The 12310-nt window shown below is 41.0% G+C and overlaps 1 protein-coding gene across 2 annotated transcripts in view; it reads right to left on the bottom strand.

Moving 5' to 3' along the window:
• Positions 1-12310, bottom strand: part of LOC106083634 (band 4.1-like protein 4A) — a 270027-nt gene that overhangs the window by 63714 nt on the left and 194003 nt on the right. The window contains exons 13-15 of one of the 2 annotated variants that reach the window (XM_059362286.1): positions 5783-5929; positions 5104-5464; positions 3746-4852 (exon numbers count right to left, since the gene is read on the bottom strand). In XM_059362286.1, the coding sequence (XP_059218269.1) occupies positions 3746-4852; positions 5104-5464; positions 5783-5929 (1615 nt within the window). The remainder of the gene's footprint in view (positions 1-3745; positions 4853-5103; positions 5465-5782; positions 5930-12310) is intronic. The other variant, XM_059362287.1, reaches the window with a different exon arrangement.

Below are 12310 nucleotides of genomic sequence, written 5' to 3'. Positions count from 1 at the left end.
CATGATGACTTCACTTCACTTCAGCTCAGTTCAATTTAATTCATTTTGGTTCAATTTAGTTCATACTTACACATCTCCACTTAATGCCCAAAAAGTTATGGACATTTATTGAAGTATTGACACATTGAAAGATTAACAAAATCACAATGCTTCTCTTAGTATTTATGTTTTTTTCCCTTCTTTTGCTTTTTCTTTGGGGGGGAACTTAAATTTGGTGAAGCTTTTGGTTTATAAGAAATTTAAGACAAATCTCTTTTTATTATGAAGAAAAAGATTTTTTTAAACAAAATATTGGAAAAACTATAAAAATAAGTAAAAGGGTGCAAAGTTCGGCCGGGCCGAATCTTCTGTACCCTCCACCATGGATAGCATTTGTCGAGTTCTTTTCCCGGCATCTCTTCTTAGGCAAAAAAAGGATAAAAGGAAAGACATGTTCTGTTATTAGAGCGATATTAAGATATAGTCCGGTTCGGACCACAATTAAATTATATGTTGGAGACCTGTGTAAAATGTCAGCAAATTCGAATAAGAATTCCCCCATTTGGGGGCTCAAGAAGTAAAACAGAGAGATCAATTTATATGGGAGCTGTATCAGCCTATAGACCAATTCAGACCATAATAAACAAACGTATGTTGATGGTCATGAGAGGATCCGTCGTACAAAGTTTAGCCAAATCGGATAATAATTGCGACTTCTAGAGGATCAAGAAGTCAAGATCCCAGATCGGTTTATATGGCAGCTATATCAGGTTATGAACCGATTTGAACCTGATTTGGCACAGTTGTTGAAAGTCATACTAAAATATGTCATTCAAAATTTCAGCCAAATCGGATAGGAATTGCGTCCTCTAGAAGCTCAAGAAGTCAAGTCCCCAGACCTGTTTATATGGCAGCTATATCAGGTTATAAACCGATTTGAACCATACTTGGCATAGTTGTTGGATATCATAACTTCGTGCAAAATTTCATTCCAATCCGATAAGAATTGCGCCCTCTAGAGGCTGAAAAAAATAACAAAACACGTCGTGCAAAATTTTATTCCAATCGGATAAGAATTGCGCTCTCTAGAGGCTGAAAAAATCAAGACCCAAGATCGGTTTGTATGGCAGCTATATCAGGTTATAGACCGATTTAAACCATATTTGGCACAGTTGTTAGATATCATAACAAAACACGCCGTGCAAAATTTCATTCAAATCGGATAAGAATTGGGCCCTCTAGAGGGTGAAAAATCAAGACCCAAGATCGGTTTGTATGGCAGCTATATCAGCTTAGGAACCGATTTGAACCATACTTGGCGCAGTTGTTAGATATTATAACAAAACACGTCGGGCAAAATTTCCTTCCAATCCGATAAGAATTGCGCCCTCTAGAGGCTCAAAAAGTCAAGACCCAAGATCGGTTTATATGACAGCTATATCAGCTTATGAACCGATTTGAACCATACTTGGCACAGTTGTTGGATATCATAACGAAACACGTTATGCTGAATTTCATTCCAATCGGATAAGAATTGCGCCCTCTAGAGGCTGAAAAAGTCAAGACCAAAAATCGGTTTATATGGCAGCTATATACGATTATAGACTGATTTAAACCATACTTGGCACAGTTGTTGGTTATCATAACGAAACACGTTATGCTGAATTTCATTCAAATCGGATAAGAATTGCGCCCTCTGGAGGGTGAAAAATTCAAGACCCAAGATCGGTTTATATGGCAGCTATATCAGGTTATAGACCGATTTAAACCATACTTGGCACAGTTGTTGGATATCATAACGAAACACGTTATGCTGAATTTCATTCCAATCGGATAAGAATTGCGTCCTCTAGAGGCACAAAATCAAGACCCAAGATCGGTTTATATGGCAGCAATATCAAAACATGGACCGATATGGCCCATTTACAATCCCAACCGACCTACACTAATAAGAAGTATTTGTGGAAAATTTCAAGCGGCTAGCTTTACTCCTTCGAAAGTTAGCGTGCTTTCGACAGACAGACGGATGGACGGACGGACAGACGGACGGCCATGGCTAGATCGACATAAAATGTCACGACGTTCAAGAACATATATACTTTATGGGGTCTCAGACGAATATTTCGAATAGTTACAAACAGAATGATGAAATTAGTATACCCTCATCCTATGGTGGAAGGCATAAAAATGTTAGCGGTGGTTTTCCCCTCTTAATGCTGGCAACATTTTTGAGGTACTTTGCTATGTAAAAACTTCTCGCCAAAAAGGTGTCGCACTGTGGCATGCCTTTCATACTCGGCTATATCAGGGAGGCCCCTTATCATTGAGCTTTAAAAAAACATGATCTCTTTACCGATCCTCAGATTTAGGGTCTTGGGTCTATAAAAGGCAAAATTATGATACGATTTTGCTGATATTTGTATAAGTGAGTTTTTTTTTGGGTTGGAGACCACCGTAACGCAAAGGTTAGCATGTCCTCCTTCGACGCTGAACCACTGGGTTCGAATTCTGGCGAGAACATGAGAAAAAAAATGCCCAGCTGTGGTTATCCCCTCTTAATGCAGGCAACATTTGTGAGGTACTTTGTTATGTAAAAACTTCCCTCCAAAGAGGTGTCGCACTGTGGCACGCCGTTCAAACTCGGCTATATCAGGGAGGCCCCTTATCATTGAGCTTGAACTTGAATCGGACTGCATTGATATGTGAGAAGTTTGCCATTGTTCCTTAGCGGAATGTTCATGGGCAAAATTTGCATTTGCAATTTTTTTTGCGTTGGTATCACTGGTTGATAATTGTGTCCAAACGTCATCTGGCAAAGTGAAAAATATTCAGTATACTCTGCCATTTCTTTATGGAGAAGCTTATAAACGAGCAACGGCTGCAAAAAAAAACATGATCTCTTTACCGATCTTCAGATTTAGAGTCTTAGGTCTATAAAAGGCAAAATTATGATACGATTTTGCTGATATTTGTATAAGTGAGTCTTTTTTGGGTTGGAGACCACCGGAATGCAAAGGTTAGCATGTCCGCCTTTGACGCTGAACTCTTGAGTTCGAATCCTGTCGAGTCCATCAGAAAAAAATTTTAGCGGTGGTTTTCCCTTCTTAATGCTGGCAACATTTTTGAGGTACTTTGCTGTATAAAAACTTCTCTCCAAAGAGGTGTCGCACTGCGTCATTCACGTCATTCGGACTCGGCTATATCAGGGATGCCCCTGATCATTGAGCTGAAACTTACAGCACTCAGTGATATGTGAAAAGTTTGTCGCTGTTCCTTAATGGAAAGTTCCTGGTCAAATTTGCTCTGAAGTTATTTTAGGCACTTTGGCAACCATGTTTCTACTTTACCTTCCATGACGATTTTTTTGGATTCCCCACTGATTTCTTTAATTCACCTAGCTCACCATCTTTAAAACTTTTTATTGTTGTCTTTTTATGTTTTCAAACCAAAAAGATCACCAAACTCACCTCTCTGCACTTGTGGCTGTCATCATTGAGAGCATTGTGATTTTGAAATCTCTGCATGCACCATTAACATAGACCGCTGCTAATAAAACATGCCACAAACAAACTTAAAACTAAACACACACAAAAAACATAAACACAAGAGGAACGAACATAAAATTTCCACAACGAAACAAAAAAAAAAAACAAAAACAACAACGAGCAACAAACACAAGACAATACGCCGTGCAATAACACCATAAGTAATTCCACTACTACTACGGCAACTCCGTTGCTATGGAGGGGATTCTCTCTATACTCACGGTCTGGGGCATCGATGCATTCGTTGTGGATGTCACTGTGTTATTGGCTTGATTCTGTTGCTGCTGCTGCTGCTGTTGATGCGATTGTTGCTGATGCTGCAAGAAGACCAAGGGACCCATATTGTGGGCAGGTGATCCTGCGTTATTGGGCCCAAGGCCTATGGCTTTGGGTTGCTGCACTATGGGCTGACTCTTGGCTGTGGGAGGTGCTACGCAACCATTGTCAAATTGATAATACATGACATCTGTGGCTGGGGCAGCACCAGCATACAGATTTCCATTTCCGGTTGCAACATTCGAAGAAGGATTTGGTTTGTATAGGTTGCAGGGCAATGGATCAGCAGTCTGGGCCCCTGAAATATGATAGGCCGTAGGCTGGGGCCCAGTTTGCGATTGTTGCTGTGAATGTGGTTGTTGTTGCTGCTGCTGTTGTTGCTGAGGCTTGCCTGTATTTCTCACAAATTCCGGCATGTGAGGCATTTTATAGTTGTATATAAAGGGTGGCTCGTACTCATTGCTAGTGGGATAGGCCAAGAAAAGATCCGATTTGGCCGGATGTAAACGAGGATTATAACCTAGGCCAGGGTATTGGGGACCCATTAGCGGATAACCCATACTGCCCAAGGGCGGATAATTGCCGCCTCCTGTCAAGAGCTGGGTCTTGGTTATGGCCTGACCCGACAAACGACGCGTGGGCACTCCCAAATCTGATTTGGCATCGCGTTTCTTGGCATGCACGGACACTGAAGAGGGTCCCTGATAATAATAGGGGGCAGCTGGGGTATTTGGCCATTCGACAAAATGATCCATCATATGATGGCTTGTATTAGTTAGAGAACCTCCGGCAGCTAGGCCGACCATACCGACACCAACACCACCACCACCACCGCTATTACTACTATTGGCACTAATACTACCATTGCTGCCCCCGGAGCCACCTATGGGGGTGGCTATGGAGCGACCAGCATTGTTGAGGCTAAACTTGTATTGATTGTTCTCGAAAGTGGTATAATTCAATAGACGATGACTGGGTATTGATTTCTCGCCACCACCATTACTTCCATCTGGTTTGGCCTGTTTGCAGCCACCCTGTGTCTGGTTGGGAGGCTGTGTGGGGCAAATGCAGTTTGGGAAATGTTTTGTGCGTTTCATGGTTGATTGTTGGTGGGGTTAGTTAGTTATTGCGAGGCAAAGGCATGGAATAGAGTTGGGCATATAAAAATGTTAATTTTAAATATAATTTTGCAAAATGTCTGGGTTAATGGCAGTATGAACAGTACAGCTACAAACCAAAAAGGATTCCAATGGAAAAGCAAACAAAAGAGTGTTTTAATAAGGACATAAAGGGATTCATTTACCGTTACTAGATGGCTATTAACTGCCGCCGCACCGCAGGATGAATTAACGGATTGATGTTGCAGATGTGATTGTTGCTGGTTAGTTGGGTTGGGGTATTTGCTGTAATTTGGCTTTGGTTGGTTAGGATTTTGGTCCTGGCGTCTATTGCCATAAAATGAATTTTGTCGATTTTGTTGCTGTTGCTGTTGATGCTGCTGCTGCTGCTGTTGTTGCTGATGATGTTTTTGATTACTCACAGTCTGTTGCATGAGGCTGTTGTAAGCTTGGGAATTACCACCTCCATTAATAGAGGATTTACGATGGCTACCACTGGATGCCCCCGAGGACTTGTTAGTACCATAGCGTGTACTATCACTTGATCTGTATGTGTTGCATGTGGTGTGGTGTGTTTTCGTGTGGGTGGGGGGATGGTTGGTGGTGTATGAAATATGCCCATACAGTAGTAGTTGCAAAGTGCGTTCCATACCAAGTGGTTTGATTGGTTTTGGTTTCATTTTACATTTGCGGCAAGGTAGTTGGGGAAAAATTGGTATTCGCATTAGTAAAAAGGTAGAGGTAGGATTTCGAAAAATGCTTTCGCATGTATATACAATTTCAAAATAGTATTTTCTAGCATTTATATGTGTGTACGTATATGGCTGTTGTTGTAATGGAAATGCATTTTAAAACAACTTTTACCTTTCAGATGAATAGGCATAATCCTGATCGGCTCCCAGGCCAGAGTCGGTATGCTCATGTGATACCCTAAGCGCAGAGTTCTCCATGGGGCTTAGATTAGAACCAGTTGGCGATATAAAATCACCCATACTCATGCTGGACATCATGCTGCAAATAGAAGTTTTGGATTAGGGCATATGCGGAAGAGTTTTAGTTTTTCATTTGAGGAAGATACAACAAGTTTTACAATTAAAGCATACAAATAGAAAACAAATTTTCCTATCCCTGGGAAAGATTTTCAAAAACTATTCTATAAAAAAAAAAACAAGTAAAAGCGTGCTAAGTTCGGCCGGGCCGAATCTTATATACCCTCCACCATGGATCACATTTGTCGAGTTGTTTTCGCGGCATCTCTTCTTAGGCAAAAAAGGATATAAGAAAAGATTTGCTCTGCTATTAGAGCGATATCAAGATATGGTCCGGTTTGGACCACAATTAAATTATATGTTAGGGACCTGTGTAAAATGTCAGCCAATTCGAATCAGAATTGCGCCCTTTGGGGGCTCAAGAAGTAAAATAGAGAGATCGATTTATATGGGAGCTGTATCAGGCTATAAAACGATTCAGACCATAATGGCACAGTTGTTGGGTATCATAACAAAATACTACGTTCAAAATTACATTCCAATCGGATAAGAATTGCGCACTCTAGAGGCTCAAGAAGTCAAGACCCACGATCTGTATATATGACAGCTATATCAGGTTATGAACCGATTCGAACCATACTTGGCACAGTTGTTGGGTATCATAACAAAATACTACGTTCAAAATTTCATTCAAATCGGATAAGAATTGCGCACTCTAGAGGCTCAAGAAATCAAGACACAAGATCTGTATATATGACAGCTATATCAGGTTATGAACCAATTCGAACCATACTTGGCACAGTTGTTGGGTATCATAACAAAACACGTCGTGCAAAATTTCATTCCAATCGGATAAGAATTGCGCCCTCTAGAAGCTCAAGAAGTCAAGACCCAAGATCTGTATATATGACAGCTATATCAGGTTATGGACCGATTTGAACTATACTTTGCACAATTGTTGTATATCATAACAAAACACGTCATACAAAATTTCAGCCAAATCGGGTAGGAATTGTGCCCTCTAGAAGCTCAAGAAGTCAAGACCCAAGATCTGTATATATGACAGCTATATCAGGTTGTTAACCGATTTGAACTATACTTGGCACAATTGTTGGATATCATAACAAAACACGTCGTGCAAAATTTCATTCCAATCGGATAAGAATTGCGCACTCTAGAGGCTCAAGAAGTCAAGACCCAAGATCGGTTTATATGGCAGCTATATCAAAACATGGATCGATATGGCCCATTTACAATTCCAACCGACCTACAATAAAAAGAAGTATTTGGGCAAAATTTCAAGCGGCTAGCTTTACTCCTTCGAAAGTTAGCGTGCTTTCGACAGACAGACGGACGGAAATGGCTAGATCGACATAAAATGTCGCAACGATCAAGAATATATATACTTTATGGGGTCTCAGAGGAATATTTCGAGTAGTTACAAACTGAATGACGAAATTAGTATACCCCCCATCCTATGGTGGAGGGTATAATAAGTAAGCTGTAAGAATGCTACCAGACTTTTTACCGACATATTTTGTTAGATTTTCACTGTGGAGCAGAAATTTTATAACAGTGGTAGTTATCCCTTTACTAATTCTGGCTCGGAGGCCTCCGAGGAGCAGAGGTTTGCATGTTCGTCTTTGACGCTGAACGCCTTGTTTTGAATCCAGGCTAATATCAGAAAATATTTTCAGCGGTGGTTTCCCCTCCTAATGTTGGCGACATTTGAGAGGTACTATGCCATGTAAAAAGTTCTCCCCAAAGAGGTTTCGGACTGGGGCATGCCTTTCGGACTCGGCTATAAATAGAAGGTCTTGAGTTTAAACTTGAATCGCGCAGCATTCATTGATATGTGAGAAGTTTCCACCTGGAATATTCATTTGCATTTGCATTACTGGCGATATTTGTGAGATATTCAGGCATAAAAAACTTATATACGAAGAGGTATTTAAGCGACATGCTGCACCGTGGGATAGCACCGAAAAAACTAGTAAAAAAATGCCATGTGAGACTTCTCAAAATCGGTCCAGATTTAGATACTGATCCCATATTTATATTTCATCCTATTTTACTTCTTCCGACAGTAGTAGCCATAATCTCTGTGCTATCGTAAGAGAATCTTACAAGGTTCTATTCGATATTTCAAAAGGTGCAAAATTAAAGTCTGTCCATATTTCGATATAGGTTCCATGTATTATTTTAGGGTATATTATAGTCAGCTCCGCATGACTTTTACCCTTCCTTGCAGGTTTTCAAATGGCATAGTTCGTCACAAATGTCGCCAGCATTAGGAAGGAATGCTGTTCTCGCCAGCATTCTAACCCAGGCGTTCAGTGTCATAGGCGGACATGCTGACATGCTCTTTGCTACGGTTATTCGACAAAATGTCCCCCTGTGGCGTGCCCCATGCCACTTTCTTCCTTATCTTTATGTCATGGGACCCACAATTTTTCCATCTGTTCCTTAGCATATATGGTAAATATATCAATCCCATGGCAGCCGGTTGTACGTACCGGATTGACTCGATGAAAGCCTTCATCGGCAAGGGCTGCCACCTCAGTGTACAACACACTGCTACAACAACAACAACATCAAGGACCTGGTCTAGCGGTACTGGTCTAAGGAATGGATTTGTGTGTCGGTCCTCACATTGCTAAAAGCCCCTTCGATGTCAATGCATACCAACAATGTGTACGTCTTGACATCGAATGTTTCTTCTATTTTATGCACAACCTCACATAGAGCTGTCTCCATCGATCTTCCCTTGCGTTTGAGCAATTCCCTGGATGTACTCTTGCTTATAGCATCCACAATACGTTCCATTGTTTTGAGTATAATGAACGTTAGGTTAGGTTAGGTTTAAGTGGCAATCTGCCATCAGACTCACTTAGACGTTTTGGTCCATTGTGATACCACAGGAACAGAAGAAGGAAGATACCTTCTAGTTCCTACCGTTGAACCATCCAGATCGCTTTAAAAAGCCCAATAACTTGCGAATGTTCACATTCGCTAAATCCGACAGGTTCTCAAAGAAATGAGAACCTAAAGTGGAACTCATTCTGACTGCTAGTGCGGGACACACACACAGAAGGTGTTCTATAGTCTTTTCTTCTTCGATGTCCCTACAGCTTCTGCAAAAGTCGTTGCTGGCAACCTTCAGTCTGTCAGCATGTTTTCCAATAGACTGTGACCTGTCATGATGGACACAATGACTGAGACGTCTGTTCTATCCAACTAAAGCAAAGCAGTAGACCTCTTCAAGTTAAGATTAGGCCACATAGTTTTGGAATGCTCACAGCCCCCTCTATGGGATCATCTATCATTCGTTGTACTTCGGACCTGGTCCTGAAACCTAGTCCTGAAACCTTAGCTTACATGTTGCTAGAGGCTTTCCAGTGTCCCTGTAATGTGAAGGATAGTTCCTGGTCTCGCAAACTCATCCGTTTTACAATTTCCTGGGATATCTCTGTACCTCAGCACCCAGAACAGGTGAATTTTGAACTGTTCAGCCATCTCGTTGAGAGATCTGCGACAGTCGAGGGCGGTTTTTGTGTTCAGAAATACATTCTCCAGGGATTTATTGGCTGCCTGGTTATCTGAGAAGATAATTATGCCAATCGACGTAATGACATCATATCTTAGCCATTCAACCACTTTCTTAATTGCAATGATCTTTGCTTGATACACACTTAACCGGAGAGTCTTAACTGAATGCCTATGATTCTCGATATAACAAAGATGGCTATTGGCGCCTTTAAATAACGAATGGCCACACTGTTCTCGCGACAATCGGACCTTTATACCGGATCGAGCTTGCTCACCTACAGGACCTTGATGAGGATCGCCACCTCCACATGAAATTGTGGCTACAACAACAACATGCATATAAATGAAAATCGAACCACAAATACCTTCGTAAGTGACAGAATTGCAATAATAAAAAAAAAACTAAAAGTCGAATGTCCTCGAAACAAGACGACATATTGCAGACCTCAAGTGGACTTTTAAGCACTATCCAGTAGTTTGGAAATCGCACCAGAAAGGAATATTTGGCAGCCACAACAAATTATCGAAATACCGAGGTGGCCAACTTTAGGGGCCCACCAAAAGGCGCCCGTACAACCTAGGGCTTTGAAATTTTGCACACCTCATCTCTAACCATTCCAAATTCTAAATTTCAGAGAGATATCTCTACTCGTTCTCACTCGGCATATTTCTTACTAGTTTTTTTTCGGTTTTATCCCACTGTGCGCTGTGTGGAGTTGGATATAAAAATGAGGTCCCTTTTCATTGAGCTTAGCATGCAGTAGGACTTCACTCATTAATATAGGAGAAGTGCCCACAGTCCTTTATGGAATGTTTTTATATCCTCCACCATAGGATGGGAGTATACTAACTTCGTCATTCCATTTCAGGTTCTCATTTCTTTACTTCGCTGATGTAACGGTGTGAACATTCGCAAATTGTTGGCCTTTTTAAAGCGATCTGTAGGGTTCAACGGTGGGAACTAGAGGGAAACTTGCTTCCTTCTTCTGTTCATGTGGTATTACAAGAGACAAAAGCTTCAGAGAGTCGAATGGCAGTCTGCCAAACCTAACCGAACCTAGCCTAACATAATTTCGTCATTCCGATTGGAACAAATTGAAATATAGTTTTAAGACACCATTAAACAAATATGTTCTTGATCGCCATGACATTTGAAATCGATCTAGCCATGTCTCACACTGCTACAACCACAACTAACCTGTTATAGCTCGAATAGCCTAAAAAGAGAATATTTGCCTAAAAAGAGATCCCGGGCAAAGGTCTTGACAAATGTGATCCATGATGGAGGTTATATTCGAGGGCTGCTATACAAATTCCTGGCTTAAAATGAACATGCTTCATTCTTATATACCCTCCACCATAGATTGCGCTTTTCGAGTTCTTTGCGGTATCTCTTTTTAGGCAAACAAAAAATAATGAATAAGGACTGTTATGCTTATTAAGCTACATCAAGTTATATTCCGATTCGGACCTAAATGAGTTGAATGCTGAACATTGTAGAAGTCATTGTGTAATATTTCAGTCCATTCAGATAAGAATTGGGCCTTGTAGAGGCTCAAGAAACAAAATCGGGAGATCGGTTTATATGGGAGCTGTATCAAGCTAAAGATCGATTTAGACCATATTGGACACGTATGTGGAAGGTCATGGGAGAAGCAGTTGTACAAAAGTTCTGTCAAATCGGATGAGAATTGGGCCCTCAAGCGGCTCTAAGGTCAAGATCCAAGATCGGTTTATATGGCAGCTATAACAGGTTATAGACCGATTTGGGCCATAATAGCACAGTTGTTAAAAGTGATACCAAAACACCACGTGCAAAATTTCAGTCAAATCGGACGAGAATTGCACCCTCTAGAGGCTCAAGAAGTCAAGACCCAAGATCGGTTTATATGGCAGCTATATAAAAACATGGACCGATTTGGCCCATATACAATCCCATCCGACCTACAATAATATAAAGTATTTTTTGCATAATTTCAAGCGCCTAGCTTACCCTACAATAAAAGAAAGTATTTTTGCGTAATTTCAAGCGCCTAGATTTACTCCTTCGAAAATTTGCGTGATTTTGCCAGACAGATGGAAAGACGGAGGGACATGGCTAGATCGACTTAACATGTCATGAAGATCAAGAATATATGTACTATATGGGGTCTTAGACGTATATTTCAAGATGTTACAAACAGATTGTCGAATTTAGTATACCCCCATCCTATGATGGAGGGTATAAAAATGGGTTTACCGTTTTTCTATGTATCGCCAATTGTGATTTTTTATAGGCTCAAACCAATTGTCGAAGCATTTTTTCATCTCGGATTGATACACCTTCAAAACTTCGTTATTGAACGCTGAGCATTTTCTGGTGTCGAAAATTATTGTCCACGGATTTTTATCTTGTACGTTAAAAAAAGTATGCATTCGGTGCCAATTGGTTTTGGCCGGTCAAAAAGGCGCTGGTTTGAGCCGACGTGTGAGAGCTCTCGATGTGTGAGAGCTCTCATTGTCATGAACAAAGATTCCTCGTCTTTGGTTAATTTTTCATATTTCCCCCCAGACTTCAGGCAATCAAATTTTGATGTACCACTTAGAATTGACCGTCGTATGTTGCTAAAGAGCAGTCTCCAGATGACCGAAGTGCTTCTTTCACGGTAGCTACCGGGCGCGTCCACAGGTTGCGAATTGTGGAATGGTTCGTATATGGGGTAGTATGCAGCTGAAATCGCGAACAATCAGCGATATCGAGTGGAGAGGATGGGCGGCACGTGCTCTTGATTAAATACTGAGTGTCTATGATGTTCAATATGACTTTAATAGCCAATGGCCATAATTCTTCCGCGGCGATCGGTCGTATGACCGA

The sequence above is a fragment of the Stomoxys calcitrans genome, chromosome 2, assembly GCF_963082655.1.
Source record: "Stomoxys calcitrans chromosome 2, idStoCalc2.1, whole genome shotgun sequence".
Lineage (NCBI taxonomy): Eukaryota > Metazoa > Arthropoda > Insecta > Diptera > Muscidae > Stomoxys > Stomoxys calcitrans.
The sequence above is the reverse complement of the archived record's forward strand: the minus strand, read 5'-3'. Positions and strand labels throughout refer to the sequence as shown.